Here is a 26,529-nt window from a genome sequence, read left to right as displayed (position 1 = left end):
TCTTTTCCCAAATGTGTCTGAACAATATGATCTATAGCTATGGGGTAGCCTTCCATATGATATGCAGCTATAACTTCTCCATGGCCACCTCTTTACTGTCAGATCACTTGTTTGCAATCAATTAACGTCATGGAGAAAGTTCAATGATATTCAACCAAATATTGGTAGGAATTAAATCATCCTGTTTGGCTGCTACCAAAAACACTTGTCTTGTCTCCAAATCCATTCATCTTGAAGTCTGCATTCACAGGCTGAGATCAGATGTCATGTTTGTCCATGAGCTGATCTTAAAGTCAACATCCTATCTTTTTCATGGCTGCTTGGTACCAATTCCAAAAGTTGGTTCACCTCCAACCTTGACATTGCCCTACTGCTAATGATATTTGTCACCTTTGTTAACTTATCTTCCCTGACACATCCCTTACCAGCTGCTCAAGTTCTACTCTGCATAAACTCGCTAAGATATCTCTCCAATTCCAACGTCTGCATTCTATACTCTAAAGTGTCCTTCAACCTGTGTCACTGTCCTTGTAAACTCAATTCCCTTTCCATCTCTCAATCCATTGAATTCAAAAACTTCATCCTTGTGTACAGATTCCTTCACAACATCACACACTCATCTCATTAACCTCCTCCAGCCCTGCACCGCAGCCTCTCTTCATCAGGTCTCCAACGGTGGTTTTCCATGTATCCTATGGCATTCAGCTCTATCTTGGTGCCACAGTCTTCAACCATCTTGACCCTATTCCTAGGAAGTTCCTCCAAAAGAGTCTCAGTCATGCTATCTCTATTCCCTCCTTTAAAAATCTATCTCTTCAATTGTGCAGTCAGTCATTTCTCCCAGTTCGTCTTTTGCTGCTCATCATTTGTTTCTCTTCTGTGAAATACCTTTTGTGATATTCTGTACATCAGTGACACTATCTGAATTCAAGTTGTGCAGCAAAACATGTGACCATACAGGTAAATTGTGATGTGTTTATGCATGGGTGTATTTACATTGTAGTTGCTTTGTTTGAAACAAAAGCACAATCTCTGACTGAACTGGGATGTGAGACTGTTGAAAAAATTCACGATTGTATTGATCTGATATCAAAGCGCTTGCGTTGAAAGCCATGCTCAGTTTGATATGCCTTTTTAGGTTGTGAGTGCCTTAGGAACATAAGTAATTGCGCACCTGTGCATCGAAGGAAACCCTTGGCCTTGTTTGAGTATTTATTTCTGATTTATACTTCTGGGACTTGTGGTCAAGTTGGAATGTTAATTTCTGGACAAAGATAAATCTGTGAATTCATGGACTCAGACTTGATAATATCCCTTTAGACATTTTTTTTTTACGATTTACATTATAGAAAAAGGTAATCTCTGGTTATATTAGGAACTCGATTGTATTTATATATCTGGACATTTATATTTTAATATTTATATATCTGGACACCGTTGCAATTAGCAACTGAACTATGATGAGTGCCACTCATCTTCAGCAAGATGAATTATGCAAGTAATTCACTCCATAAGTCGATCTCTAATGAGTGAATGAGTGTGTGTGAGTTTGTGATCCTGAAAAAGAGCCTTAACATTGTATACTCTCCTATTCCAGTGTTATCCATTTCAGACATTTATTGTTGTTCCAGTGCAAAAGCTCTATAATACAGCCTATGTGTGTGTCTCTGTTTGATATAAATGTGCTATGTGCCAGCAACTCCAAGTGCATAATTGCCAATTTGTGCCATGTTTATCTCCCTCATCAGTGTTGGTGCTGCTGTATGCTTGTTCTTTGTTACCAACTGGCTCATATACGTGTTGTTTTAAGCAGTACTAGCAACTGACAGCATGTTTACAGTGGCCTGGTGAAAATCTCTCAATTTCACATCCAACTTTTGAAACATGTATCTGCTTTGTGTGAGATTTGGTGGTGAGGGGAGCAATTTAATTCACTTTGAACTTCAGGGCTCATGATGAACTCCAGGACTTGTACTGTTTAAAGTTGCAAATCAACATTTACTCCCTCGAAAAATAAGTGTTGAGTAATTGCTATAACTGAAATATGGTTTTACATTTCTTCCAATCTTATATCCATGTATGTGAACTAAAATGACCCTCACCTTGAGGACTCGGCTGTCATGTGCTTAGCTAACTCTCACCTCTTGTCAAGCATGTAGACTCTTGCACGCTGCAGCTTCATAGACTCTGCTTACTGCTGATCTTTTTGAAACGCAATATTAAGGATGCCAGTTACATGACAGTGCCAACATGTTGTGTTGATTGTCTCCTATTTCTGTTTAGAATTGGGTAGGAAGGAAAGCAAGGCAGAAGGAAGACAATAAAGCATTCTTCACCAATTCATATGCCCACTTTGTCCATTGACTCAGGTCAAAATCTGTATTTATGTTTTTTAGATATTTGAGCAACTTATAACCAGCACATCTAGGACTATGCAAATACTTAATTGAAGAGATTTCATTATCTGCAATGTATATTGGGCCCAGCATTTGTTAATAGTCCCAATTGCAGATTGCTTCTTGACGAACATAAAGCAGTGATGTGACGATTGTTTGATCTTTTTATTTTAATATTTAATTCTTTTAACATATTCACACTTCAGGTATGGGAAGCACACTGTTGGTCCCAGCCTGCATTGACAAGCCCCTAACCAGCACAAAAATGGATCATAAAACAGGGTAGGTGGTGCAGCATATTAGACACTGACTTTTCACATCTAACCTGATTTGAGTCTTACTCAGGCTGATGTAATGAATTTTGCTCTGTCTGTCTGCTGCAAGGGCTCTTTGTGATATGTATTTTCATAATTTGATTGCTAGTGGACATTGACCCATGGCACAAAACTTTCCCTAGTTTAGCGTTAATTCACAATCCTACTTAGAGGTCACAGAACGGCTAGTGTGGACAATGAAAATCTGCAATAGAGATGCACTTGTGTGATGGACTTTGCTGGGGGAGTTTTACCACGGAATAAAGCAGTGCCATACCTGGGAGTGCATGGTGCTGACACAAGTTGCCTGGAATGGAAAGTGCTCCATCTCCCATTACTAACATTCATGAACTCAGTGAACAATAAAAGAAAAGGCTTTCTGCTCAATCTTTTACTGTGCCAATAAAATTCCAAGCTAATATTTAAAAAGTTATCTCTCAACTTCCTCACTGAACTGAGATTTTACATGGTTCATAGAATCCCTGCAGTGCAGAAGGCAGTCATTCTGCCCATTAAGTCTTCACTGACAACAATCCCACCCAGGTCCTATCCCTGTAACCCCATGTATTCACCCTGCTAGTACCCCTGACACTAAGGGTCAATTTATCACGGCCAATCAACCTAACCGGCACATCTTTGGACGGTGGGAAGAAACCGGAGCACCTGGAGGAAACTCACGCAGACATGGAGAGAATGTACAAACTCCACACAGACAGTGACCCAAGGCCAGAATTGAACCTGATTCCCTGGCGTTGTGAGGCAGCTGTGCTAACCACTGTGCCACCGTGCTTAGCTTACACACATACACGTTTTAAAAATAAATAATTTTCGCTTCCACCCTGGGCACCCAATGTGTTAAATTAAAGTTGCTGTAATGTTAAAATATAGTTGATTTTTTTCAGATAGCTTGCAATTTGCTTATAAAACGGCAATAATGCATTGGAGCAGAGATATGATATTTAAGTAATCTGCATTGACAAATCGGCTGAGGAGAATATACACAGTGCTGACTGAATGGCAGCAGCTAAAATAGGACCAAGTCCCTGCAGGGAAATCACTCTCTCCCTGAATGTGAAGGTCCTTTGATAACCAATGCTTCAGTCGGTTATATAGTTGAATATCTAGAGAAAAGGAGACCGGAAGTTCAAACATTGACTGTGTTTTAAAATCTTGTATCTTCCACAGGTATTAAAAGTCCATTGAAATATAAAGGAGTTGACAGTGATTTTCTTTATAAATAAACACTATTTCCATGAATAGAGGACCAAAGATCAAATTTCCTCTGCAAAAAACTGTAGCAACTTTAACTTTCTCTCTTTTTCTCTCTCTAATTTATAATCTGAAATTGCTTTCTTCGTATAGCTACACTAAGGAGATTATAAGAATGCCAAATTTCTAATGATCACAATTTATACTACAGAATAGGATGCTGATTTGTTAGCAAATTGACTGTGATTGGCCAATCAGTTGCCATGGAGAGAACATTGGGGCAGTGGGGGGCACTATTGGTTCTCCCAGCTTCTAGTAATTCAAGAAAGTTGCAAGGCTTGGACATATTCCTTTTGTTTACAGAGTATGATTGCATTCTATAGGTATAGCTCTGCAGACTAAATGGATGGAGGGAAGTGGGGATTAGGATATTGAATTCGATGATCAAGCTGTGATCAAAATGAATGGCGGGACAGGCTTGAAGGGCTGAATGGCCTACTCCTGCTGCTTGTTTCTATGTATATTACTTTCAGCAAGCAGAACTGAGCCATGTTTCAAGCTTGATTGATTATCTGTATTAGCACGCACAGGAATGTTCAGCAAGTGCTGCCCAATCACTGTATCACATCTAACAGTAGATGTTGTGTTTTAGGTTTTGCATGTGTGGGGTAGTCAAGTGCAGACTGCACTTTGCCAATTACAAACAACTGATGAGACATGCTCTTTGATTCAATCATTGGGGTGTGTGGCCTACAGACCTGATATCACACTGGCTCTAAAATTCATACATGATGCTACTCAATTGTATGATGTCATTTTGGGCTGCAACAACCTCTTGTTAGTGGAAAATATGACTCATGTAGCCACTGCATGGTAGCAGCGTGAAACGGCTTGTTTAACCTATTATTCACATTTTTGAGATGCTTTGCGTTTCCAGGTTATTTTGAGGTAGACGCAGCATTTTTCAGGTCTTTGGCCTATTTGCAAGTTTGTACAATACACAGCAATCTGACCAGGATGACTTTCTTGTACTCTATTTCTATATCAAGTGAGCAAATGGCTAGGTCCTATTTACAAGTTTGTTGATAAAACAAGTATTATAGTGCATGGAGGTTATAGAAATCCCAACATATATATTGACTGGTGAAGGTAGGTTTGTGGTAGATCATAATAGAGAACCCATTAGCGGATTTCTCAATTAGAAAGGAACCTAACGGAAAAGGAACAGGTTAAACTATTCCATCTCAAAACATTTAATGGAATGTATAAAGGTGTGTAAGAAAATCCTGCAGATTCAAAGATCACAAACTTATCGCCTACATATTGGAAATGTGCATGGGGAAGGAGGTTAGGGTGTCAGTGCAATGCCAGGTAAATAGGTCATATGTCCCAGTGGTGGGCTGAACAAATCAAACAGCATGTTCCTTCAGTTGTTCATAAAGGGCAGAATATAGACTCAACCAGCCCACACTTGCAAAATCCAAAACAAAATGTATACTGTTAGTTGTGATTGGGCAGCACTTGCTGAACAATCCTGAGTGTGCTAATAGCTACAGAGACAACCAATTTAAGATAATCAGTTGAGCTCCTAATGTGGCTCATTCACCCTTGCCTGAAACAGCATACATTCTGACACAAGAACCCATTCTCTGAAAGCAAAAGGAATATGGTCAAGCCTTGAGCCCTTTTTTGAATTCCGCGGAAGCTTGGGGAGACCAAAATTCCCCATTGCTTCCCCCATTGTAACACATCAGCAACTCAGAGTTGACTTGCCAATCTATCAGCACCCTGTTCCTGTAGCATAAAATGGTTGTGATCGTTTGAAACTTAGCATTCTTTCATTTGTCCTGATGAGTGCAAGATGAAAAGTTTCAGCAACATGTCTCTCTTTTCAGCAATATTCAAGTTCTGTACCACCACGTGACTGAGATTGCCAGTGATGAGGCTTTCATTTTGCCCCAATTTCATAAGCTTTCTCCCTGCATCTAACATTGAAAAGCCTGACTGCCATTAATTATTATACAAAAATTGCTCTGGAGGTGTTTAATGCAAACAAAAAATGATGCAGAAATATAATAAAGATGTAAATATGCCAGAAAATAAGATTCTTGCCGAACATTACTTTCCATTGTCATCTCTTTGCAGTACATTTTTTAACAAGTCAAGATATTTCTGAAAATCGAATGTTTGTCACCTATAGGTATTATTACGTTTTAACTCCCTAAAATGCTACCAATAATTTTAGTCCTGATGCTGGTTTTGCTTACGACTACCTGCCAGTGCTGGGGGAAGGATGTTCGTTCCATAGCTAAAGCTGTTTTGTTTTCAGCAAACCACTTAAGTGCATTTCTGTTAAGCCTTCCTCACCTGCTGTGTTCCGGCAACTGGTGCAAGACACAGACTGATCGTGATGAGGAGGGCAAAAAAACAAGAACAATTTAAATTAGAGTTGATTATATTGTGTTGTAATTGTCCAGCAAAAAGGCACTTTACAGGAAATGAGAATCACCTGCCAGTAATGATGTGTTAATAATCTGAGTGCAAAGCAAAGCCAGATATCCACCAAACTCAAGACCATTACTGTACTTCACTCCAGGTGACTTCGCTAACTGTGCTTTGCTTTTGTTTTCTCCCTTTACTCTTTCTTTCTGCTCTTTTCTTCTCTCGTGCTGTGCTGTTAGCTTGGATGAGCCGACCTTATCAACAGCGTCCACGTTAGAGCACATATCTACGCCACCAGGTGACCAACAGCCGAAATGCCCGCGACCTCGGACGCTGCAGAGGCAGCAGAGCCTGCAGCAGCCGCTGCAGCACCATAGACCTTCCCAGAGCCAACCCACCACCAGCCAGAGCCTTGGGCAACTTCAATTCCAACAGCAGACAACCTCCGGCAGCAGGTCTCCCTACAGAGCCCAGCACAGGCCAAGTGGTATGGCGGGCTCACGCAATCGTACAGCTGGAGGCCGCAGTCGCTCCAATCCTGGGAGCTGGGATTACGTGATGGGACAGCTCCGTAATCGAGGGTTAGATATGAAGTCTTTCCTGTAAGTCTCTCTTTTTCCTTTCCACCTCAAAAACAAGAGTATTTTCCATATTCCCTCATTATAAATCTGTTTGTACTTTTATTTAGACTGCACCTATTAAGAGGTGTGAGAATGCTTTCATTTCTCAATTGTGTTTTGCTAACTTTATCCACAGCAACGTTTTTGAACAATGAGATTCTGCAGGGAAAGAAACTGTAAATTGAATAGGGTTTATGTTCTGAATTACAGGATCTCCTGGACAAATCACCAAGTCTATATCTGAGGATCACACTGCAATCCTAACTTATCCCTACCAATGATGGAGAACTTCTCACTTCAGGTCCAGGGTGTAATGTACAGGTTCAGAACTTGTCAATGTCAGTTGGATTCAAAGAGAAGTAATTTACAGATCACTATTGTTGCAGAGCTCTTACTGCCCATGACTATTATTGAGCACTGTTATCATTCTAGCAGTAGAAATTATGAAGTGCATTGGAACACAACTGGCTCACCACTACTGCTCAAGGACAATTAGGGAGGGGAATGTGCTGGCCTTCCCAGCGATGCTCACATCCCAATGTTCCCAGAGAAGATGGTGATTCCGATCTTTTCAATTTACGACATTGTACTCTGTCTCAAAGTTATGTACATGACCCTGGATCTTGTGCCATTAGAATTTCCCATCCTTGGTGCTTAGTTATCCTCTGAAATACAAATGTTTGATATTTGATGCAGAGATTTGCAAATCCTGAAGTTATACTTCATCCTTTTAAAACAAAACAAATAAAATTAAACCATCTTTTGTTTAGCTGAAGAAAACCACTCCATGTTTTCAAGCAAGTGCATTGACTAGTGTTGCGTCAAATGTGCCTTTGTTGTAATTTGAATGCATGCCAATGCAAACAAAAGTATCCAGTGTACATGAGGTCTTAGAAAAGTCAATGTGAATCACCTGTGATTCTTCTATTCCTCCATCTGCTATTGTATGCAGCATGATGGAACAATCCAATTGGATGATAGGCACAAGCATGTATGCCCATCAAATACCTAAAGAATAAAAATTACTTTGAATGCTCTTTACCTTTTCAGAAGTTGAAAGGGAAACACATATTTGATGCAACATTGGTAATAACTCTATAATCAGACTATTGTTCATCAGTAATACAAGGAAGGAGGTATGTATGCATTTCCACAATGGAATGCTCTTGAACTGTCATGTTAGCATCTGGTGAGCTGGCGAAGGCTAAGTTCGCCTCAACCAGCCATTTATTGTCACGTTGTCACTTGGAATACAGCAATTGTCCTGGGTTTTGTAAACGCGTAATAAACTAAATTAACTATATCTTTCAGCACAGTCTCATTAAGCTCAAAACAATTGTGGTTTCCTGCACCTACTAAAACAAAAGTAGCAAGTTCCTTTTCAAGAAAAAATGGTTTTGTAAAATCTATTTGGAAAACCATTGTCTCATTTAATCTCTCACTGACTGGTCACTTTCTCTGTGCCTGTTCCATTGTACTCATGGCCTAGGTTGGATCGTCATGATGTGGAGATGCCGGCGTTGGACTGGGGTAAACACAGTAAGAAGTTTAACAACACCAGGTTAAAGTCCAACAGGTTTATTTGGTAGCAAAAGCCACACAAGCTTTCGAGGCTCTGAGCCCCTTCTTCAGGTGAGTGGGAATTCTGTTCACAAACATGTCATTGATGAAGACGAACATCTCGCCAAGGCCATCCCCACACCCCCACTTCTTGCCTTCAAACAACCGCACAACCTCAAACAGACCATTGTCCGCAGCAAACTACCCAGCCTTCAGGAGAACAGTGACCAAGACACCACACAACCCTGCCACAGCAACCTCTGCAAGACGTGCCGGATCATCGACACAGATGCCATCATCTCACGTGAGAACACCATCCACCAGGTACACGGTACATACTCTTGCAACTCGGCCAACGTTGTCTACCTGATACGCTGCAAGAAAGGATGTCCCGAGGCATGGTACATTGGGGAAACTATGCAGACGCTGCGACAACGGATGAATGAACACCGCTCGACAATCACCAGGCAAGACTGTTCTCTTCCTGTTGGGGAGCACTTCAGCGGTCACGGGCATTCGGCCTCTGATATTCGGGTAAGCGTTCTCCAAGGCGGCCTTCGCGACACACGACAGCGCAGAGTCGCGGAGCAGAAACTGATAGCCAGGTTCCGCACACACAAGGACGGCCTCAACCGGGATATTGGGTTTATGTCACACTATTTCACATAAATATTTCTGCTTTTTTCCTCCTGAGTCTTTATCATGCGATCCTAGAATCAGAATTTATGTCACACTATTTGTAACTCCCACAGTTGCGTGGACCTGCAGAGTTTCACTGGCTGTCTTGTCTGGAGACAATACACATCTTTTTAGCCTGTCTTGATGCTCTCTCCACTCCCATTGTTTTGTTTCTTAAAGACTGGATTAGTTGTAAGTATTCGCATTCCAACCATTATTCATGTAAATTGAGTCTGTGTCTTATAAGTTCTGTTTGTGAACAGAATTCCCACTCACCTGAAGAAGGGGCTCAGAGCCTCGAAAGCTTGTGTGGCTTTTGCTACCAAATAAACCTGTTGGACTTTAACCTGGTGTTGTTAAACTTCTTACTAGGTTGGATCTGCAGTTTTCTATGTGCTTTCTGCACTGAGGATCCACAATTTCTTAGGTTACAACTTTACTCAGTTATGGTTGATACTGGATGCTTGATTTTAGCAAAGTTGAATTATGACAAACAATTGCTAAACAAATATAATTTACAAAATGTCAAGTTGAGGTCATGAGAGGGAACGTTAAGATGCTTTATATTTGGATCCAAAATTTTGTCTCGTATTTTTAAAAAGTGTTCAGATACATGCATTTCTTGCCTATCATATTTAAGGTATGCAATATCCTGTTGGTTGCACACATTAGCTCACCTTTATGAAGACAAATTCAAATTCTTGTAACTGATTGACTTAAAATCTTTATAAAATGAAAAGTGTTACAAAATGACTAGCAAATTTCTCCATCCACTATAATTATGTATTAACATATCATAAAGGTAGGTTTCCTGGATTGACATTCAGGTGCACAAAATCACCTGGATGGAGTGAAGATTAGATAATTAGGTAGCTTTTGGAGTACATGCGTACAACACAATCCAAATAATGTCCCTTTCATTTAGTCTCATAGAAGAAAACAAGGCAGGTTCCTTTCAAAATAGCTGTGCATTGTAGCTTCAGATATAATCTCTCTACTCACCTGAAAAGGAAACCGAGGTGCTTGGTCTTGGTTGGGAGCAATAACATTATTGCTTTGGGACAATCCCAAAGCAAATGATCTAAAAATGCTAGGGCCTTCTGAGCACACTCCAATCTCAATATTTCTGCTCAAACAACAGCATAAATCTGAATGATTTTTCAAAGAATTGTTCTTGGAATCTGGAAGACATAAACAAAACTACATGTATTCATAGTTTTTATTAGCTTGCTAGGCTACATTTTCAAGGATATCATGAGCTAATCACATGGTGCAGAACTGGAGTTGCATGTAGAATAAACCATACAGGTTTGGGTGGTTCCCTTTCCAGAAAGACATGAATGAATCATTAAGGATGCAAAGAGGAAAAGAATGCAACTGTTCTAAGTTTTGGAGTGAAAAGGGAGGAGAGTTCAGAGAAGTACTATTGGTAAAATGGAGGGGGAGAGAGGCCACCTGTTTGGTGGTAACTATTAGAAATTCAAAGAATATGACTTGATGAGATGCTGATCAGGTAAATAATTATTCTTACATGGAGATAGAACTTACAGATGTAACATTCATTTACTGAGGGTGGAATCTTCACAAAAATGTACAAGGGTGTTGGCTCAGGCAACAAAAACGGTATGAAGTTCGCAGACTCTGCAGCCGGCTTTTCTCACCATATTGAACAACACACTGTGCATTTTAAAAGGGAAAGTAAATCTCTGACAGTCTGATAGAGGAGAAGGGCCTAAAGAAGCCAGCAAGTCCAGGAATCCTGAGATCGGTGCAACATCTCTGATCTCTGACTTAAATACAAGACTTAAATAAATTAAATAAAAGGCTCCTTTTTTTAACCTTTAAATTGTTTCTCCACTCCTGGGAAAGAAAATCTTTGCATGGGTTCAGTTTCACTTTGGGGTACTAGGCACTACTTCATTCAAGTAACCATTCCACATTTTAGAACATATACAATGGTTGGCAGACTTGTTGAATTTGAAGCTTTTTAAAATTGAGTGGTTCCTGTTCTTGCTCATGTCTACATTCAGCAAGGGGTAACTAAATAGCAATAGGAGTAGGACCTTTGGTTGACTGTTTCTCCCCTCCTCTCCTTGAAGGCCAGCATAATATATAACTGCTGCTCCAGCTGAGAGCCAAATCAGCATATCATGGAGGTCAAAATCTAGAAGGAGAAATCTCTGTGAAATTCGGTAGATTTACTTCTGATCAATTTTCTCTTTCTCTCCGGCAGTAATTCACCTTTGACATGTTAACTGAGAACTATCATGGCAAGGCCTTCATTATTTCTCACCAAGGTCAGAGATAACTCTTTGTAGTAAATGTGGTGCCCAATGTTTGATTATATTGTACTTGGAGATAATAGATATCAGGTAAGATGCCAAAGGGGGGAATGTGGAGGAGGAGAATTGATGACTTTCATGTATTTTTAGAATAAGCAGACATGAGGTTATGAGAAAATATGTGCCAAATCTTTTAAACAGAAAATACAGCTAGAATCTTGTAAGTGCAGCATGTGTTTTAACAGTAATAAATGAATGAAGGAGGGAGCTGAATACAGAAAGAAATTTCCCTTGGAGCGATTTCCTAATCGGTAAATTATATTTGAGTTTTGTATTGACACAGTAGTGCTACAAAACTAGAAAACCAAGTTTTAAAAGTTGCAAATTTTTGCTGAACCAGTTGTATGTTTCTAATGCTCTTAAAGAACCAATACAAACAACTCTGATGCAAGTCAACTTGGACAAGATATTGGCAGCCTATTCAAGTATGAAGGGCATCACAACTGAACCTGGTCCCATTTGTTGTCATTCTGACCCCTGCGTGGAAACTGTTGCACATACATTTAAAGATTCAAGCCCTGAGCTACACTGTCCCAGCTCAGTGACTCATGTGAAATGGTGGTGTGTACAATGTACCTGCATCCTACTAGCCTGACGCTCACCATTCCTAAGTTCATAATTTCATTGATACTGCATACTTCAGGAGCTGAGAAAGGGGGGCCAAAAATAAACTATGTAGTAGCTTTACTTTGAGAAATCCTGAGTGATGGACATGATCCAAGTTGATGCAAATTGTTACTTTGCACAGCACAAACAAAACTTCTTGCATCTCCGATCTCCAGCTAAATACTGCAAAGACTGAATTCAATGTCTGATTTCCTCCTGCCATCCAACCCAACCAAACACATATTCCATACTCTTGCCCTTAACTCTTGGTCACTGTCTCTGACTGAACCAAACAAGTTTGAAACTGTGGACATTCTGTTAGATTACAAGCTGAACTCCTGGTTCATCATAAAGACCAACTACTTCCATTTTGTAACAACCCTTGTCTTTGTCTATTGCTCAACCCATTTGTAGCTGAACAACTGATTGAAGCTTTTGGACTTATTGCTCCAATATTCTTCTGGCTGGCTTTCCAACCTCCACCCTTCATAAAATTAACTTCTGGAGGGGAAAAACAGATGTTGTTGACATATGCCTGTGACTTTCAAATACTCTATCTTCACGCTTTTATGAGTAATAAATTCTTGGACAACCCAGTTATTGCTAATGCTCTCCACGGCATTTATCACTTTTGATGTTCCTGATCTGTACCCCCTTTATTGACAAGGTAATGAATGTCTCCCTCCATAAAAGACTGATACACAAGCCTTCCATGTCAATGACAGGTGCACCCTGATTAACTTTGAAATTGAATTTGTGGACAGATTTATTGATACTTCGATGCTTGATCACTTCAGCTTTTTTTCTCACTTTCTTTGAGTAGCATATATCCCTACTGTTTTATACCTGCAATAGATTCCAAGAAATGACATGTTCTGGTTCAGAAAACACCATTGTGAGCTATGTTTCAGTTTCTGGGATCATGATAAGCTCCTATTGTGAGGATATTACCCATAGCCATTCATCAATTGCTAGAGAGATTCAGGCCTCAATTATGAGTTTACTGTTAAAGGGATCTGGAATGGAATTATGTTGGATCTTGTTACCCAACTCTCCTTGATGTGGAGTATTCACCCTCATATGTAGCCATTTATGTAAGGCTCTCAAAAATGACTATTTCTCCGCAGATGAATGCAAGTTTATGTGATTAAAACTAAAAATGCCAATAGTACATAACAATGTCAACAGTAAATGGAGCAGGAAGACCAGTCAATCTTTTAGATATACTTTATTTGATGTGTTGTTCCACCTGAAAAAAATAACCTATCCTTCACTTTTTATTGCTGTCTGATTTGTGCATCTTGTTGCTTTTAATGCATGGATGCATTTTTTATGTTGTCTGAGTTTCCCCTTTATTTGGTGAAATCTTGGGCCTTGGAAGCGACACACTTTGAAATTGTCAGTAATTTTTAAAAATCTTTTTGATGGACGTTGGATGGTTTACCCAGAAATTGGATTACCCATTACAGCTTGTTGAAAAACATTGTTTTATAGCCTCTGCTTTGGGTGCTGGGAAACTGTTCACTATTGCATATTCTTATGATCTTGGTCGACACAAGTAACTTTTTTTTTTAAGTAGAGGAAATCTGAAATCCCAGTCAGTTACTGAATGACTAAACTCACACAGATCGCATGGTTTGAAATGAAATAAATTTTACTACACAAAAATCAAACAAAGAAAATACTTAGATAACAAGGTATACTCTAAAACTTATTAATTGCAGATACAATTTGTGAGACAGATCTTACAAATTGGCTTGGCAGCCAACTGAGCATTAAGGTTTTCTGTCTCAGTCACAAAGTCCTTCAAAGCTTTGTCTTCAACTTAAAGAATTTCAGCTCCTCTTCTCCCAGGACTTAGCCTGATCTTCAGCTGACAGCAATGCACAGCGAACCTGAATTCCACAGGTATTCATCAAACATGGCAAATGTGCACAGAACTTCCTCAACTCTGCTTACAACCATTGGATGTTGTAGATCCACAAATGTTATATTCAAGTTACAGAAACAACTCCAAAAATTGTATAATTTGACTGTTCTTGGCTTCTGGATCTAGCCTCTGTCTTCTTAAGCCTGCTTGTACTGCACGACTGGGATCATCCTCACCACCTGAGTTCTGATGGCTCTGTGTCTTTTTTTATAAAGTTTCAACCAGCTTCCATTTCTCCAGAAGTTTTGGTTTTCAACCTCTGTTCCAGTCTTAGTTTCATTAGAAACTGGGAAGGACAATTTCTTGGTTTCCCTTTTCGTTTTCCCTTTTTGGTTTCAATTAGGCTCTGTCTTAAAGAGTACACACTTTGAAACCACAGAATCCATCATAACATCTGTTTTTTTTCATAACCTTTGAAAATTGCTTTCAAATGGGTCTGAGCTTATCTAGTGAGGCGTCATATAAAGCCTTGCGATCCCTTGCAATCTGTGCTAAGTTAACTGATGGCCGTAATGCTGATAAAATGTTTTAAGTTTGCTTTAGCATTTCTTTATTGAAGAGATACAAAGTTGACCAGAGTTCTCATTCCAACCTGATTTTTAATATAAAACACTCCCCCCCCCCCCCCCCCCCCCGATCTTTAATATAAACCCCTCCTGGGGCTGGAAAATGCATGTATGGCTGTTGTAAGGATGGGTTTGTGCCCAGAGATTTGCATTTGGCTGAATAAATTCTCAATAATTATAGCCATAACACATATACATATTTGAGCACAATGGTTACTTGGGTGAGCTACCAGTGATTACTGGTGCCTATGCAGTTGTAGCTAAACAAAGATGAAAGTCTTGAGAAGAGATCAGAGAAGGAAAATTATAATTGAGAAAAGAAAGAAGGAATCTTTTTGAAACTTTTTGGAATGCTCTGTTCAGCAATGATCATCAGTGATCTTGATCTATCTGACTCTTTACCAGAAAAATGGTACCCTATTGATATTGATGAAGCCAAGAACATCAACTTACCAAGCACAATCTTATATCTTGACGATATTTTTAAAGAGAGATTTCAGGTGCTATTGATTCTCTCAATTTTTTTTACAGGGACAATGGCTTGGATTTTGTTAATAGTTACTTGTTAATTGTTAATAGTACTTTGCACATGAACCAATGATTTGTTGTGTCTTGAACCATTTACAGAATTGACTCGAGATACTTCAGCCAGAAATCTAAATACTGCAAATTGCGAAGTAGACATAAACTTATTAGAGGCAAGGTTGAACAAGGAGCATCTTTTAACTGTCAATTCCAGCTTCCCAATCCTCCTTGGATAGGGTTTAAATGAACAGCTGAAGCCAAGTAAAACTCTCTGATAAACCAGTGAATCAACTACCCCCAAGGAAGGTTTTGCCAGTATCTATTTATCATCCTGCAAGGAAAGTATGTTTATTGCCTTGCACATGATCAATACAATTGCATTTTCATAATGCAAAAGATGCATCTTTTTGTTGTAAAAGCATCAATGGTTTATATGCAAAACATAAAGGACTTCTTAAACTGATATCAGTTACAATGCTCTTTTAACAGATGAAGCTGCAGGTGATAATACTACACACCATTTTCTGAAACTGTAATCTTGCAGAAACATGCACAAACAAACCCTACAATTTCACCATACTGGGCATTTATGAGTATGAATGACCTGACATCTGCACAACCAAGGACCAATGTCTTCTGGGTCACCTGGTCTTCTTTTGGATTAAATAATCTCATTGGTCTGCTGAAATACACTGATAAGAAGGTGATTTCTTACTGTGTTTACCCCAGTCCAACGCTGGCATCTCCACATCAGAAATACACTGGGCCAGTTTGATTCATCAGTGTGATTTGGTTGTGCTGAAGATAACCCTGTATAAGGCAAGCACATGACTGGCTCAGAAGCTCCATGATGTCAATGTGTCGGCAATGCTGTGACAATGATATTGTTTAGATATTTGCCTTATTAAAGACAGGAGATAATTCTTGGCTCAACCTCCAAATGGGGACACAGCTGGAACAATTGCTGTGGTAATTATATGGAGTTAGTATCTCTGCCGAATTGGAGGCAGAACAAACTTGCTGAAGGTAAAAGACAAGCTGCTGTGTTATTCCTCTGTCATATACTGACATTTAAAATTAACACACAGCACAACTATTGTATCTACATTATGGGGGGAATTTTACCATTTTGAGCCTAAGTGCCGAATCTGGGCGTCAAATAGATCCGCGTCTGGAATCCTCTTTGCAGTGCGCCCATACACGTTTTGCCAGCTCCGGCCCAATCCGCGCCGTGCCCGGGGCTTAGCACTGGTGGACTGATCGGAGCATTGAACTGCGCATGCACAGTTCAAAAAAAATCTGACAGAGCGCACCCGGGCGCGAACAAAAAAGCAGAGAGTGGCTCTCTGACGTTCATCCTCTGGTCGTGGAGGGGTGGGGGAGTGGGTGTGTGACCGATCATCCCCTGGGGGGAGTGGGAGGGTAGGGGGTGTGATGTATCATCCCCTGGGGGGGGGGGGAGGGGGTGTGACGTCTCATCCTCTGGTCGGGGGGGGTGGTCGGCTCCCAGTCTGCGGCCGATGCCTCCTGCTGGAGTGGACGTGCGGCCATGCCATCCCACGAAACCTTCAGGATGAAGCGGTTCCTCACTAAGAAGATGAAGCAGAACCAGCCGATTCCACAGTGTAAAGGGATACACCATCACTGGTACACTACCAGCCACAGCCATCTCTCCCGCTCTCCTGCCCCTGCAGGGAAGAGTAATCTGTGGCTGGTAGTGTACCAGTGATGGTGCCAGGAGGGATCGGCCGCAGACTGGCAGCTGCCCCCCCCCCCCCCCCCACCCGACCAGAGGATGAGACGTCATATCCCCTCTCCTCCTCCCACCCCCCCTCCCACCCCGACCAGAGGATGACCTGGGTCAGAGAGCCGTTGCAGGCTCTGACCCCGCTCTTCGGAGGCTGCAGCGGCGACTTCAGACTTCTATTTTGCAGGTCGGTAAGAGCGCGGACGCGGATCGAGCCAGAAGACAGTAAAGTGGGATTTGGCGGTAGAGATGGGCGCGCGGTTCATTAAGTCGATTTAAATGCATGCAAATGCATTTAAATCGTCGGGCTGCCCGATTCGGGCGCGGGCCGGACCCACGCCCGAATCGGGTGTCGGTAAAGGCGCGATCTGCTCTGATTCGGGTGCAGATCGCGTTAAAGGCCCGACGCCCAACTTTACCACGATTTTGGGCGCGAAGCTTTGGTAAAATCAGGCCCTATATGTTCCATAAGCAGACAGGCACATGTAAATAGAGTAAGGAAAGTATGTTTCCCACTATTTAAAATATTCAACATCGAATGCAGCTCAAGGGCTGACTGGTATGCCTGGCATTCAAAGGATAGTGGGAAGAAATTTGTTGATTTAGCTTTATAACTATTTTCAGAGTTTAACTACACACAAGCCCCAGCAGTATTATAAAAGGATTAGCATAAACATAAAGTTTATTTTTCGGGCAACTCAGCAAATGCCTTTCTCTTCCCATTTGCCTCTGGGATATTTATCGGATGCAGCCCCAAGTTCTGTTATGACAGAGTGAGAGAAAATTGATGAAATCTCTCTTACCTTCCCAAGGGTCCATAAGTTTTTGAACGGAAGACGTATGTGTTTTTAGACCCTGAGTGCGGGGGCAATTTGAATAAACAGGAGCAAGCATTTTGTTATTTTAAATAAAGAAGATTGTTTTTTGATGCACTCACCCTGAAAATCTAATGCTGCAGCATTCACTCACGCAGTCACACACACAAATACAATCAAAGAAAGTACAGTCGAAAAGAATAGTGCACTTTTACAGATCATAAGCAAAAAAGTAGTTCATAGTTAATTGGCTTGTTCTGGAAAAAGACATGGTGAAGAAGATGTCTTCATTCCTAAAGTGTAGTTTAGGTGTTCAACAGCTGGAGGCATGCGTCAAAGCGGTTTTCAGAGTCTTTTTAAAGAGACGGACTTTCTGTTTATAATCTCATTAACAAGCCTCGAAAAGTAATAGACCTGGAAACCTTAGATGGCATACTCTCTGGTTCCTAAGGCATAGATGTCACTGTCCTTTGTGCTATGTCTCTCTGCTGACAGCACTTAAAGATTAAAAAGGGAGACCAATCCTACCATGTATCTTCTCACTGTTCCCTTTTCCAAATATGGTGTCGGTCTCAGGTTGATTAGTTACAACCTGGGTTGTTTGTTTAAAGATATTCATCCTGAGGGGTGTGTTGAGACAAGCGCCATCTTTGTTTCAGAAAGATCCATTTAATTCAAGGAAAGGTTTCAGGATATGGGTTGTTGACACCTCTTAGTCTGGAATATATCCTTTAGTCCTTGTGGCACTTTTGAGTTCGCAGATCTGGTCAGATGACCCTCGGTGACCATCTTTTGCAGCACAAATTGTCCATTGTTAAAAGAAAAGTCAGTTCCAAAGATCCCACACTGAGTAAAACTCATATTTGAAAAATTATAAATTTGAGATGCTTTTACTGTGCGTGACAATTGAACTTTTGACCTTTGCAGCTCGTACAGTTGAGTTCAGCTTTAATGACGCCATGTATGCCCAAAATAGATGGTGTTGCCTGAGATCCCACTCAGGCAACACAGAGATCCTGAAGCTCAGCTAACCATTTTCTTTGGTTTCCACAAGAAACGTGTTTTTGATGGAATAATCCCTAAACTCCTACCCCTTGCATATCTCAGATACATAGATGATGCATTGGCTGTATCTCAACCTGCAGCTGTGTGTAAGAATTTCTTTGCACGGCTCAATGTCCTCCAACCCACACTCATGGGCCATGTTGACATAACAGGTTATTATTTAGAAAGCTAAGATCATAAAATGGTAGTGGACTTACTTAGCTAACAAACTAGAGACATGATTCTGCAATAATACAGTAAAGAATTTAAGTTATTCATGTGGTTTACCAGAATTAATTAAAGCTTTGGAGAGAGTCAATTTGTATTTCTAGCTGGGAGCAGACCATGTGTGTCACATTGTCACGGAGATTGGCGGAGCTTAGTGAGATTTTTTTGTTTTGTGTAGTTAGTTAATACATAACCGGCATGTGGGACTGGCTGATGTTTGGAAAATCAGCTAAGAGACCATGTCAGCTTGGGTCTTATGTAGTTTGTAGCTTCTTGGAAGTTGAGAGATAAAGCCAGATCTAAACCTGAAGTAGAGAAAATACTGTATTTATCTCCATGATGTAGACTGCCATGTTGGAGTTAAGTTTCAGTATAAGACAAAGACCCCTAAGGTAAATAAATGATTGGAAGATTTGTTTAGTTACAGTAATCCTCTCAATCAAAGGCAGTTTACCTTGTTGCAGTTGAAGTTCTAGAAGTAATCTGGTTGCCATTTGAAACCATAGCAGCACACTATTGGAAACCAAGGGAGTTTTCTGATGTTTTAAATTGTGAGGTTTCGAAGGAAAGTTGGAGGGTTGTTTAGCCAAAAACTAATGGAGGGACCCTTGTGGAATCTTAACAATTGGAGGAATAGCTGGAACACTAAGGGGAAGTAAATAAATCCCTCAAGTGAATTAACCTTAATAATTTCATAGCATTAGGGAACTCTTGGGAGAGAGTAAAAAGCAGAACTGTGTTTATAGCATAAGTCTTCATAAACGTCAGTGTTAATTCATAGTGTTTGCTTTGTTTAATGTGTCTTTATACATCAAAGTTTGTTTTTGTTTAAAAGATCCCCCTGAAATGTTGTGGCACCGTTCTGTCAGTTGATTGCTAGGTATTCGGATTTCTTCTTTAAACATTAACGATCCCTAACAGGGTCATAATTGACTATTGAAAAACAAAAGTTATATATGCTTTACACACAAATGTCACTTTAAAAGAACCACGAATACAACTACAAGAACATTGTGATCAGATAGCATGGCATGTGGTGAAGCAGTTTGGGTTTTTATACAGATATTTTAGTGGAGGTTCTAGCATTCTGCTAAACAGCTAAACACTTTCTGAACATGTTGTGTGTATTTAGGCAACTTCCTTTCAAGAATATATATCTTAATGTATTTGTTATTTTCATCCCTTCCCCTCTCATGACATCCCAAGAGGATGCTCCATCTGTTGCCAAATATCTGTGCAATCTTCAGTCTCTGGGATTCTCATTCTATAACTGGACTTTGGTGAATACACAGGGGTAGCTTCAAAAGATTTTCTACATTAGCTCTTGTTTTATGCTCCGTATGAAAACTCGGTCTGAATATGGTTGATTTTATTTGACAGGTTTATTAAGAACTTCCAAACACAGATTGAATGTATCCATTAAAGCCTTACCCACTGGAGAAGATAATTTTACTTGCTGAGTTCTCAGGGAAGTCATGATTATTTAATAATAATTCCTGGGGAGGAGACCATTAGAAAGTAATTTCTATATACCATTAAAAAAATCTGTGAACAGCTAAATGGAAAATGTATTACGGAACTGCAATCCTAAATGTTCATAAGTGTGATATCAATATCCTTACTGGTTCTTTGCAGTTGTCAGCTTTTAAAACATTATATACTTTGGAACTAACAGAAATTTAAAGGCTGCTTAGGAGAAGATTTCTGTATAGAACTGTCCCCCTAGACGCTAATAGACTATTCTTGAGTCACAACATCAAGACAGGACTTCAAGATGCTATAATGGAAGTTTCTTTCTAAAATAAACAGGATCGCCACCAACGGTTCAATAATTTAACAAAGACGACTGAAAAGCATATTTCCCCTCATAACATAGAGAGAATAAGGGACAATTAAGCAAAAATTCTGAAAGTGTTATCCAAAAGGGAACTAACCAAGGAAAACGTTTCAAGGAGAAGCTTTGAAAAAATGGCGAGTCTAAATCCAAAACACTGACTGTGCTCTGGAGAATTGGAGGATTTATTGAGATGAAAGTATTTAAAGAGGAGACCATTTGTGATTTTTGACTGTTGCTTTCAAAGAAACCATGACATGGAACAGGCAGTTCATGTTGATAGCTGCAGGACCCCTCAGTTTAAGTTTCAAAGTATTCAATGGAACAGACTGTCAGAGTAAATCAAACATTTTTCATTTGAGATTAAACACTTTCATTGAAGAGACCGTTTGAGGTTAAATTTTGACCACTGCCTGAACCTGTATGAGACTGTGCTGGAACCTTTCCTTGGTTTAATGAGTGTGTTTATTTTATGCTTTTCTGTTGTGCTGTAAATAAACCTGGCGTACTATTTTGTTTTATTTCTTCCAGTTGTATATCCAGGATGATATGTTGCATTCTATTTATGGAGCCCTGACTGAGTTGACAGGTTAAGCAGAATATTGGATTACAAAGCATGTGAAGGAGGCATAAATAGCCGGAGTCACTTCATTTTCTGAATGTGTGAACTTACTGCAGAAAAACAAAATAACAGAAAATATAATTTTTGAACCACCACAAATTATAATCAGATTATTTATATTCTGTTACCCATCTGCTCTTGTTCTCCTGAGCAATGGTGTTTCTTCTGTTGTATTAATAAGGCTGCATCCACAAACTCCCACAGACATGCAACTGATTAGACTATCAATGAGCCTTCTTGAAAGGAAATTTTCTCTAAACGTTCAGATTTTTACTTAGTTATGTCCTTTATCTGCATTTCCTTTTTATAAAACACTTGGGAAACAACAATCACATTTATGCCAAACAAGTACGAGGAGTTGTGCATCATCTGACTTAGCATTGCTTAAATAAGAACTACCATTGTTGCCCATTTCTTAAACAGATCATATCAATTCTATCAGTATGCAACATAAAATACAGAGATTCGTTCAAGCAACAATTATATTCTACAATAGGGGGTATGTGTTGGGTGGGAATAGGATTATTCTGGATGGACGGGACAAGAACAAGCGATTCATTTTTCATAGGGTTCGTGGTGGGAGATACAGGACGGATATCAGAGGTAGGTTCTTTACGCAGAGAGTGGTTGGGGTGTGGAATGGACTGCCTGCAGTGATAGTGGAGTCAGACACTTTAGAAACATTTAAGCGGTTATTGGATAGGCACATGGAGCACACCAGGATGATAGGGAGTGGGATAGCTTGATCTTGGTTTCAGATAAAGCTCGGCACAACATCGTGGGCCGAAGGGCCTGTTCTGTGCTGTACTGTTCTATGTTCTATCTATGTTCTATTTTATCTAGAATTTGCTCTGTCATTAATTCTCTCCAATTTTCTGTAAGTTCACTGAAATAAAGTAATATGTTTCTTTAAAAAATCTCCACTGGAAACCAGCAGTGGTGTCGAGGAGGAAAACACAGTTTATTTTTAATAAAGCAGCTACAAGATAGAATCATGCAATGTATTGGAACATTTATCTTTTCACTTTCTGAAATTGAATCCAGTCAGACTAATAACTTCTTAATGAGAGATAGCCTTCACCGGATTTCTTCTTAGCATAAGTAGGTAGCAAACAGAAAGAAACACTGCCCACAATTTAACAAATACTGGGGCAGAATTGCGGAATCCACAAACAAGGCCAGTAGGGCTGGCTGGTGTGGAGATTTAGAAGTTACAACATTTACTATAGTGTGGGTGGGGTGCTGTTCTGAGTTGGGGGTGAATAAATCTTTTCAAAACAGGGACAATATTAAAATAGTTATTATGTGAGCAGGTATAGAACATCAAGGAACCCTATGACACTTGGGTACAAGATTCTTGCAGCAAACACAAGCCACATCGAGGTGCAAGCATCACTGATCTGGAGAGTGACTGTGGCAGAACAATCACTATGCTCATTACACACTGTAAGAAGTCAAGACTTCTTACTGTGTTTACCCCAGTCCAATGCCGGCATCTCCACATCATCATTACACACTGCACAGAGGAGAGAACCTGGACTTTGAAACTTGCCTTCATTTTGAGCAGGAACCAAGGTTTCACATCTGACTGACGCGAACACGATTCATCATAACAAGAAGCCATAGACAAGGAGACATTCTTGGGAGTGTATTTACAATGGTCAACACAATATGTAAGCTGATTAGCATCTGTGCCCACGCTGTGCAACTACACCTTCTTGACCTTTCTGCCGCTGTGTCTTTATGCATCCTCAACATCCACAGTGGAGCTGGAGGCAATCTGCTGACTGCTTACACCTTGTTGTCTGTGATGACCTTTGAGGGCTGAGATCTCTAGGGCCCCAGCCTGCTTTTAGTTCTGCTGTGTGGCAGTGCTATTCTCCTTGGCCTGTGGAGCTGGAGCTGATGGGCTCACAGGAAGAGGGGATTTGGATGGGCCAGAAAATCCTGGAATCACTTGGGTGAATGGCCCCGAGGTGTGCACCTGCTGACCCTCCTCCCTCTGGACGCCGAAGGCATTGAGTGAATTTGAGTTTCCCTGCCCCCTCTTGAGTTGACACTGACGGATGCCAGCAAATGCCTTGGCGACGAGTGTAACTCCTGCGGCAGTGCTGAACTGATGTCCTGGACCAAGGTCTCCATAGTGGTCACCATCCGAACAGTGTTGACCTTATTGTGTTGGCACATCAGCACTATCACCTCAGACTGAAGGTGGGCAGACTCCATCATGCCCTGCAACCTGAGAAGTTCAACAGGCATCTGTTCCTGATGTTCCCAAGCTTGGCTTTGCAGCTCCAGCAACTGAGGCATGACTGAGTCCAGACTTCTCATCATCTGACTCCGACTCGGCAGACCTTGGCCTCCAGCTGCCCTCTGAGAGACCACACCTTGGGATGTCCCTGCTTCCACCTGCTGTGGGTCAGACAGTGTGATGTGCTCACCAGATCGTGACTCAGGCTACTCTAGAAGTAGGTTCCACTGAGCTGTGTGTGTCTGCATTGATGGAAGGTCTACAATGTCAGTGTCTGTGCTTTTGGCTTCTTTGGTATTGTCGAGGAACTGGTTCATAAACCCCTTTGGATGCTTCCCGGCTGTCCTTGTGAAGGAAAGGAGAGTTCATTAGGGGATAGCAGGAGCCTGTGAAACAGGAGAGATCACACACAGGATTGTCTGATGGATGTTACAGTGCAGGATCCTCACTTTGTTGAGCGCCACTGACTTCACCATTAGCACAGGAACAGTGCACATCCTTGCCGGCTAGCTGAATTGTCAGGACCTTGAGTTTGGCCATTCCTCTACCAGTCTGGGACCTCTCCCTTTTGTTTTCTGCCAGTTGTCCATTCGTGAAGACAAATGGAGACAGTGTAGGTAGGACACCTGCCAGGCCAGATGATAAGGATGCTTGGCATGTGTGGGTGGTGAGTGAGGCCATGGAAAGGATGAGGAGACTACCTGCAAGGGAAGTGGTGGTATTTATGGGAGGGTGAGTGATAATGTCCCTTGAGCTGGCAGTGAATGAGATTCCTAAGGATGTGTGATGGGTGTGTGAGTTGAAAGTTATGAAAAGAGTAACTTACCCTGCGGAATGGGGGAGATCATACGTCCTGTTTCGGCACTGCGTGGCTGTCCTCTTTTGGAGGGCGTTTGCACTGACCACCGCCACTACCAATACCTCCCATGTTGGATTGGTGACATTGCTTGCTGGTCTTGTCCAGAGCAAGGTTCTAGGACATTGTGGCAGGCCTCCACTGCTTCTAGTAGGTGCACGAGGGAGGCGTCGCTAAGTGTGAGGGCAGCATGTTTCTTGGCTTTGGCAGCTATCCATTCCCAGCGCTTCCTATTCCTTGGAGTGTTACCTCTGTGCAGAGGCAACCTTTAAGCATAGTGCCCAGATTACTGAAGCTATGAGGTTATTAGAGGGCAAGTGAATCAGAGGTCACTCCACCAATGATCCGCCAGAAAATCCATACCTCTGCATTCTTTAAACAACTGCTGCACAATATGGCAGAAAAAGCCCTCATTGTCGTTGGTGGGCTGAATGCTACTTTGCCAATTTCTGGGAAGATTCCACCCAAAATAATTCACAATGTTGAATGAAGATATATTTCCTCTAGGAATTTCAAACTCTCCTAGAAAATATGGTCCAACCGTGGCTAACTAGAGAAGTGAAGGCTGGAATTAAATTAAAAGAAGAAACAAAATGATGCCAGCCCAATAGGATTGTGCGCACGCAGGCATGTGTGTATACATCAGCAATGGCCAACAGCAAATTGATAGAGATGAGTCTGACCTGCTGAAGGGGCAGCGCTTCGAAAGCTCATGATTCCAGATAAACCTGTTGGATTTTTAACCTGGTGGTGTGAGACTTCTTACTGAGCCCACCCCAGTCCAACGCCGGCATCTCCACCTCATACAAATCTAAAAACGTATTTTTTAAGAGCTTCTATCTCACTAAGGAAGTTTCAGGCCAAGCCACATTCAACAACCTGTTCTGAAAATTCTGCTCACATTTTAACAACTGTAACAAATTCCATCTCGGGAGCAGAGACAATCCACAACATTCTAAAACAAATAATAACATTTTAAATAAAGCAATCCACAATATTCTTTTTTTTAAAACAAAAAGGCAGTTCATCCTGGCTCCCATTGTTGATGAATCCTTGAAAAACATTTCAGGATCTGGATCTGCATCTCTGCCAAAAATAAGCAGTTCTTCCTTGGGCTGTGCCCTGTCTTTGTACCACGTTTCACTGAAATCCATCCATTAGTTTTTGAGATGTATTGTTTACATGCTAACAGACTAATGAACAAGGGAGAAAACATTACCATCAGCCACTTTAAGTGGCACATTGTAAGAGCCTGGACAGAGGCAAGATAAATTATAATGGCATTTAAGGAAATGACAAACATGAAATAAATTTATTTTATCCATATTCACAGAGAGAGAGAGAACCATGATGTCCAAGTTAAAGAAACAAAACTCAATTCTAGGTGACATTTTAGCCAGAGGGAGCAGGGACAGAGAACAAGACAATCATGCTGGAAGATAGAAAATATCCCCAACCAAGAAAAATATGATTGGGTGACAAGGAACTTTAATCAAGCATCAGAGGAGCAGCAGCAATAGCACATGACAGGATGCAATATTTTGCATGTGTCGATATAACTTCAAACATGATGACCCCTGAGAAAATTTAATAGTAATGATTTGCTTGATGTCTTTCATATCCTCAGGGCACCCCAAGGGCAGTAAACAATCAATTAAGTGGTTTTAAGAATCTTACCATTGCTGGTGAGTCTAGCAGCCAGTGTGAGCACAACAAAGTACCACAAACAGCAAATAAGATGAATGCACAGTTAATGAATGTTTGATAGTAATAGTTGAGGGAGAAATTTTGACCAAAATATTCTTTTCTTTTAAGGAATGCTATGAATCTTTTATATCTATTTGAACAGGCAGAGAAGGCCTTTTTCAAGCACCTCGTTACAAATACAGCAGCTCTAACTGGGCCACAGGCAGAACTTGAGAACATCTTGCTTAATTTTTCCTA

At 40.8% G+C, this 26,529-nt stretch overlaps 1 protein-coding gene across 1 annotated transcript in view; it reads left to right on the top strand.

Annotated features, from left to right (window-relative positions):
- Positions 1-26,529, top strand: part of syt7b (synaptotagmin VIIb) — a 365,243-nt gene that overhangs the window by 171,695 nt on the left and 167,019 nt on the right. Inside the window, exon 5 of the mRNA XM_078221264.1 lies at positions 6,601-6,963. Coding sequence (XP_078077390.1) covers positions 6,601-6,963 — 363 coding nt within the window. The remainder of the gene's footprint in view (positions 1-6,600; positions 6,964-26,529) is intronic.

The sequence above is a fragment of the Mustelus asterias genome, chromosome 9 (assembly GCF_964213995.1).
Source record: "Mustelus asterias chromosome 9, sMusAst1.hap1.1, whole genome shotgun sequence".
NCBI lineage: Eukaryota > Metazoa > Chordata > Chondrichthyes > Carcharhiniformes > Triakidae > Mustelus > Mustelus asterias.
The sequence above is the reverse complement of the archived record's forward strand: the minus strand, read 5'-3'. Positions and strand labels throughout refer to the sequence as shown.